Source organism: Oryzias latipes, chromosome 1 (genome assembly GCF_053564925.1).
Source record: "Oryzias latipes strain Hd-rR chromosome 1, Olatipes_Hd-rR_3.1".
Taxonomy (NCBI): domain Eukaryota; kingdom Metazoa; phylum Chordata; class Actinopteri; order Beloniformes; family Adrianichthyidae; genus Oryzias; species Oryzias latipes.
This window is the reverse complement of record NC_136237.1, coordinates 12,849,368-12,856,431: the sequence shown is the minus strand read 5'-3', so window position 1 is coordinate 12,856,431 and position 7,064 is coordinate 12,849,368. Positions and strand designations below refer to the sequence as shown.

Here is a 7,064-nt window from a genome sequence, read left to right as displayed (position 1 = left end):
AAAGTAATCGGAATGAACGCCTGATCGGAAAGAAAATGCGTCATGTAAACGCGCCGTTTGTAATACTCTGCCCCGGTCAGACTCGTTCGGATCAAAATTTGTTTCCGATCGAGATAGGTGGATTATACCGATCGTTTATCCGATGATGGAGCATGTAAACGGTCATTCTGATCGTGTGTCACTACTGCTCCGGTTTACGTCATGCATAGACGGTGTTTCGCTCAGAGAAAGCTTTGGAGCGCATACGGGACCGACCAGCTGCTCTGCAGAGGCCCCGCGTAAAGCACCGCTCCGCTCTCGCCCCGCTGGCTCTCCCCTCTCTTTCACCCATCACGAGGGAGATGCAGGGGGGATGCGTGCCCACTGACGTCTGGACCCGACACCCGAGCTCTGCGTTCGGGCTCCGGTGCCAGTGGACCGAGTGAACCTCTCTGAGCAGAGAAGACGGATTTATTAATGTGTTTGAGGGGAGGGTGCTTTGTTACGTGTGCGTTTTGTTGTTTTGTTATGTGTGAGAATTCGGACTGCGAGCCGAGCCGACCCGCCGCTCTGGGTTAGCGGCTGCCGGGCTCACGAAAACCGAGCAGAGCTCGAGCTGCCAGCTTACAGTGGCTTTGGGGCAGTGTGTGAGCTTTCCAGAGCAGAAATGTCGCTCAGTCCTTAAAAACTGTTAAAAAAAAATCACATGGAATTGTGTTTCCAGTTGTGCCCCGACAAAATAAAGGCTGATGTTATTCCCACACATTTACGTGCAGCCAAAATGCAGATTGCAGCGTTTCTCGCATGGTCTTGGATTTTTTGTCCAATGCTAATGTTGTTAGCCCGTGTTGTTAGCCTCTCCTAACACTGGGTTCTACCAGCTCCGTTCTTCCACAAAGAAAACACTGACCACACAGATTAAATATAAATTGAAGAGTGAACAGGCACTTCATAATATTCATAACATTAATAAAAGCCCGTTTGGAAGATCGCCTCGTATATTACCGAGCTGCTGCATAAATATGGCTGCACGGTGGCGCAGTGTTTAGCGCTCTTGCCTCACAGCAAGAAAGCCCCCAGTTCAAGTCCTGACTGGGGGATGTGAAAAACACAACATCAATGGGGGACCTTTCTGTGTGGAGTTTGCATGTTCTCCCCGCGTATGCGTGGGTTTTCTCCGGGATCTCTGGCTTACTCCCACTTTCCAAAAACATGCTTCATAGGTTAATTGGCAACTCTAAATTGTCCATAGGTGTGAGTGTGAATGGATGTGTGATTGAAGATATTCTACCCTGCGACAGACTGGTGACCAGTCCTGGGCATCCCTTGCCTTCGCCCAAGTGGCCGGGATAGGCTCCGGCAAACCCGTGACCCCAAAAGGTAATAAACGGTAAAGAAGATGAAAGAATGAAAGAGCTAACAAGCACTTCATAACATTCATAACATTAATAAAAGCCCGTTTGGAAGATCAGCTCATACATTACCGAGCTGCTGCATAAATATGTGACAGCAAAGGTTTGTTTGCAACGGGACACATTTCCCTTCCGGTATTTTCGAGACTACTGCGCATGCCCAAATGATTTATTCCGACCGAAATTGTGACCCGTGTGAGCGTTTCTTCTAATCGGAAAAAGGTTTTCTTTGCCCATGTGCACGGGTGAATTTTAACCCGACCATTGATCCGATCAAGATATTCTGCCCATGTAACCGCGGCTACTGTCTGTTGACACACAAGACCACAGACAGGAAAACATACAAAGAGCTTATTTAAAAAAACATGGAAGGATGTCAAATCTGTGACAAAATGGACACACTGAACAAAGAGAAGTTAGATGACAGATGCAGAAAAATCAAAAGATTACCTCAAGTGGAGAATTTTATGGCTGGAACACCATCACAGTCAACAAAATCTGTTTCACCAGATAACTCCAGCTCCACTGACCTCACCTGTCTGCACCTAAAAACTCTGCACAAAGAAAAGGGAGGATTAGTTTGAATAGACAAGGTCAAAGGTCTACAGACATTTTATTACAACTTCTGTGAATCTTGAAGAGGGTTTTACGGATGGTGGAAAAATTCAAGGAGAGACACAACCTACCGGTACTTAAGATGAAAATGGAAATGACCAATTCCCCAAAGCTCAAGAGCAAATTACAGGTAAGACAAAAAACAAAGGTTACAAGCAGAGCTCTCCTGTTTCAAAACACTATTATTTCAAAATATAAATTTTCAAATGAAGGAGTGAAAATTAGAAACAGATACAAGAGACACAACAAAAATGTCTAAAGGAAAAAAAAAGCTTTGACATCAGATCAGTTTTGGCTCATGTATTAAAAATGAGAAAGATTAAAAAGATAAAAAGATTTTCTACATGAAACACACAAATGGGAGATGCAAAAGGAGGGAAATATTTCACAATCCAAAAACTGCTGACAGAGATTTATCTATTTTGGTAAAGGCGGTTGTTCAAGTTCCTTGCCAGCACCCTTGAAAGAGAAGTTTAAGATCACTTTTGACATACACTTTGAAGCATGCAGAATAAGCAAGTACTTATTCCCTAAACTACTGTCAAATACACCAGTAATTTGGAAAAAAATCATTTTATACTTTTTTTATTTTGACTACAATTGAGCTCATTGTTTTAAACTAATCCGTGTGTTTGCCTAAGTGAGAAAATGATTATTTATGCTGTCTACTGCGGACATATTAATGGTAATTTTGAATTCTCAGAGCCCTAATTAACTTGAGTTACTTCAAAGTATTTCCAGTTTGTTGAGTAGATTGTATAAGTTTTGAATCTTGAGTTTTTGTTAAAGTAGACTCCGCTCAGCATACACTATCTAATCTAGAGGTAGAGTTTCACACATGCAACCTATTTCCTGGTTTCATTGGCTCGTGATCCAATGAGGAAGGAAGTTAAGTCAGTTTATAATGACAAGGCATCACTTTTTGCTTTATTGAGTGTGAAACACACAAGACAGACAGACTTATTTTGATTAGACCTGCAAGAAGATTTAGCAAAAAAAAAAAAAAGAAGTCAACGGGGCCACGGGTAAAGTTGTACCTTTTGATCTTTTAAAGTCTAGGTCAGCAAGGACATTTTCAGAGACTGCTACCTTTCTGCCATGTCTGTATTCATTGATCTATTATGGCTGATGGATGTATTTTCCTTGATGCACTTGCAGATATGGCAGTTGAGTACCACGTCTCCACAACGACAAATATGGATGTTGATGACAGTCAAATTGCCTACAGGAGACTTTTTGCGGATTCCAGGAATTTTCGCTTTTCAGGTAAAAAAAACAGTAAAATTTCTTTCTTCAGTTATTTATTCTTAAAATAACTGCTGTCCACCTGCCTACTTTTGAAAGCCTTTATAAAGCAAGCCATAATTTTTACAATTTATCGTGAGGAAAGATAAAAACGGCAAATTTGGATTCCAAAAAAAAGACATATGTATGTTAAGATTTTGTACACTTGCATCCTACCACTGCAATTGTTTTAGCAACACTTACATTTATGTTTTAGAATTACTCAAAACCTTTGCAAATTTGCAAAATGTGTGGTATTTACTACAATTAAGTCAAATTATTCCATTAATAAAAATAAAAACATTTCTTTGCTACCTTTTAGTTTCTGCAGTGAGAAACAGCCCTTTCAAGGTGGCTTCAGTGTGCTTCGGACTGCTTTGTGTACTCCTGTTAGCTTGCGTCATAGGAGTAAAAGTCCACTGTAAGTCTACTTGGAATTTTTTTCTGTTAGTACTCAAGGTCTTTCATCCTAAGGTAACAGTCACCATATTATCTTCTCTCTTTTGGGCAGACTCAAATGTAGTACAAAACCAAGAGAGCAATGTAAAAGACCTGACTACAGAAAAAGAGAACCTGCAACAAAACGCAAAGACACTTCAGCAAGAAAAAAAGAACCTGGAAAAGACCTGCAGTCAGTTACGGGAAGAAAACAATTTGTCATTGATGATGAAAAACCAATTGCGTTCAGATCTTAATACACAAGGTGACGAATTACGTGAGCTTAAAAACAAACACAGTCAGTTGGAGACTGCTAACTCTGGTTTAAACAAGGAGTTGGTTCAATTAAAAGCTGATAAGGCTCAACTGCAGAGAGATAAAGAAACCCTGGCTACAGCCCAAACTGCTTTACAAGCACAATACGAATCTGCCATCAAACTAAAGAAGAATCTGCAGGAAAGTGTCAGCTTTGTGAGCAAAGACAGGGACATTTGGCAAAATAAATACAATAATGCAACCAGATCACGGGATCAGCTCCAGCTGAGTTACAACAGCTTAATTCAGAAGGTAGAACATTTACAGGACCAATTCAATTTCTCAACAAGTGAGAAAGATAAAATAACTAGTAGTCACCAAAATCTAACAATTGAGCTGAAAACTCTGCAGACAACATGTGAAATTATCAAAACGGCTCAAAATGAGCTACAGGCTTCTTACAATTCTGTTGTTCAAGAAAAACAACAGCTTCAAACTAGAATTAAAAACATTAGTGAAGAAAGAGACCTCCTGAAAATCAAAGTGCAAAATCTGACAGCCGAGGGAAACCGACTACAAGAGAGTGTTAACAAGCTGAACTCAACAATTCAAGGTAAGCAGAAACAAAGTGAAAATACAAACCTCGGTCTAGGTACAGCCTGAGATCTTATTAGAATAACAAGCAGTCAGTCTGGAGTGACCAAGAAATATCTTTTGATCTCAGAAAAGAAATGCCCAGCAGGATGGATGAAGTTTAAATACAGCTGCTACTTCACATCTTCAGAGAAGAATACCTGGGAACAGAGCAGAGAATTTTGCCGAAATAAAACGGGGGACCTGGCAATCATCAACAGCGAAGAGGAAATGGTGTGTTCAACTCGGTCAAAGAAAACCTTACAGGGCCTATTTCATGCTTGTCTTAAGCCTTTTAGAGTAAAACTTTATCCATTTATATGACGATACATTACGAGAGAGAATCCAGTAATGGAGCTTGTATGTTTCTCATTTCCTAGGCCTTCATCAACACTTTGTACAAAAGTGACCAAGAAGCCTGGATTGGATTGACTGATGGAGGAGTGGAGGGGCAATGGAAATGGGTGGATGGGACACCACTTACCCTAACGTAGGAAAACATGTTCTTAGTGGTGTTAATGTGTTGATGAAGGATTTTTTGTTCTAATTTCAGATATCATTTTATTTAGGTTCTGGGCTAAAGGTCAGCCCAACAGCCATCAGGGAAGAGATCAGGACTGTGTTGAATTTTGGCATCGTTCAAAGGGGATTGGCGACTGGAATGACGAGGGCTGCAGTGTCAAACAAAACTGGATCTGTGAGATATAGAATACCACCACTGTCTACTTCTTCTGAAGATCATAGCCTGCAATAGAATACGACAGAAGAAAACAAGAAAACAAATGCTGCATTAACACTGGATGCAATTCATGCATCAAGTTCGCGTCTGCTGCCCTCTTTTGAGGCGCATCAAATTTACTATTCGATGCCTGCCCTTGCCCCTTTGACGCCCTGGCTCTACAGAGGCGCCTGCAAGCACGTCGCCGTGCCCTTCACTCCTGCATCGAGAGCTGCGCCTGGCTTACGGCCATTTTAAACGTTACTTCCATCTGTCTGTGGCCCAGTTTGAGCATTAACCAGAGGGGCAAAAGATATAAATAAGACTGGAGGATCGTTTTATTATTCTCTCGATGAAAAGAAGAAAAACATCATAATCCCATGGAGCTGGAGCGTTCTGACCCGCTATGACAATATGCCAACCTCCGGCGGGTCAGCAGAGCAAGCTCTTCTGCCACCCATGGTTTGGTAGAGCTGGCGTGCGCTGCCAGTCCCTGGGTGGTTACGTTCGCTAGCTCTGCCAGTGGAGCTCACTAGCTCCCTACACTGTCCACCGGGTGGCTGGCTAGCGTAGTGGGCTCGATTGCTCCAGCTCTATTAGCTGTAATAGGCTGGCGACCTGTCAAGGGTGTATTCTGCCTTGGCTCAACAGTAACCTGGGCATTTTTGGGCAACCCCACTGCCCAAGCGGGTTAAGAAAATGGTTGTAAATTCAGGATGAAAATCCCCGCATTGAGCAGCCGTATTGGATTTATTTTTCCACCTTTTGATTGGGTCACTGAAAACGTCACATGCACAAAGTCCTGGACTCGCTGCGCCCAATGCTCAAATCGTGCCGCAGGACCTCAGATCGCGTTTGTACATTGACCTAGAATTGAAACTCAACGGCCCTGACGTGCAAATCGTGTCTGGTATGAATGCAGCAAAAGAACAAAATTATATATCAATAGCAAACTGTATAGGACTAATTAACATATAGCAACTGAAATGAACTGGTTATACAACTATAGCTTGAATAATTGTTATTTAATAACAACAAACAAAAGTTTGTGCCTTTAATTATTTGTTTGGATAAATTAAACAGACAATGATGATGGCTACTGAAATCAAAGTGCCTGGCCAGGAAACATTTCTAAAGTGTTTGTTTTCTGAACAACTTTGGCCAGTTAGTTATTCAGCAGTTTGATTATGATTATTGATTTCATGCACATACTAAAATGAGCATTACAATGAGTTGCTGATACAATCTAAATACACACCATTGATCTTTTATACATAAGTACTGGATTTTCTGTTTGTTGTTTTAAAGAAGGTTCTTATTGCTTTTTTTCTTCGCCACAAGCAGAAATGTAAGGTTCAGTTAGGGTAAATCAGAGATCAACTATTCTGTTGTTGTTTTTAATTACATAAACTGCATTTTTTTTCAAGTTCTGATTTTCCAATAAAAAAAGAAGAAAAAATGGATTATTGTTATGTATAACTCTACAAATGATGGCAGAGTCATGGGTTAAATGGTCTTTGGCTTAATGATAAGTTTTTATTTTTTATCATCTTCATTAACACCACTTCACAGTATACTGTTTTGTTCCATTATTTAAGTTTTTTTGCCTTGTCTTCATGAATTAGATGCCTTAAAACATTTGAATTCTTGACATTAATGATGTCTAAAGTGGACCAGTCAAGGAGGTTTTGGACACACTTTATCCTGTGTACAGATTTTTGTAAAAAGAT

General features: G+C 40.7%; 1 protein-coding gene across 2 annotated transcripts; it reads left to right on the top strand.

The window, feature by feature from the left end:
• The first annotated feature begins 2,935 nt into the window (after positions 1-2,935).
• Positions 2,936-6,797, top strand: LOC144993980 (uncharacterized). Of its 2 annotated transcripts, none has more exons than XM_078950091.1 (7): positions 2,936-3,031; positions 3,165-3,272; positions 3,613-3,711; positions 3,802-4,596; positions 4,708-4,850; positions 4,997-5,106; positions 5,186-6,797. In XM_078950091.1, exons 2-7 carry the CDS (start codon positions 3,167-3,169, stop codon positions 5,322-5,324), a joined length of 1,392 nt encoding a protein of 463 aa, XP_078806217.1. In that variant the 5' UTR covers positions 2,936-3,031; positions 3,165-3,166; the 3' UTR covers positions 5,325-6,797. The 2 variants fall into 2 exon arrangements, with proteins under 2 accessions (XP_078806217.1, XP_078806219.1); XM_078950093.1 differs by having other exon boundaries at positions 2,945-3,065.
• The last annotated feature ends 267 nt before the right edge of the window (positions 6,798-7,064 follow it).

What these genes read in the sequence shown, in the direction of transcription:
- LOC144993980 (XM_078950091.1), top strand. Translation starts at nt 3,167, where the DNA reads ATGGCAGTTGAGTACCACGTCTCCACAACGACAAATATGGATGTTGAT. An exon ending in CATAGGAGTAAAAGTCCACT is followed by an intron (nt 3,712 to 3,801) that starts GTAAGTCTACTT and finishes TCTTTTGGGCAG; the next exon opens with ACTCAAATGTAGTACAAAAC. An exon ending in GGGACACCACTTACCCTAAC is followed by an intron (nt 5,107 to 5,185) that starts GTAGGAAAACAT and finishes CATTTTATTTAG; the next exon opens with GTTCTGGGCTAAAGGTCAGC.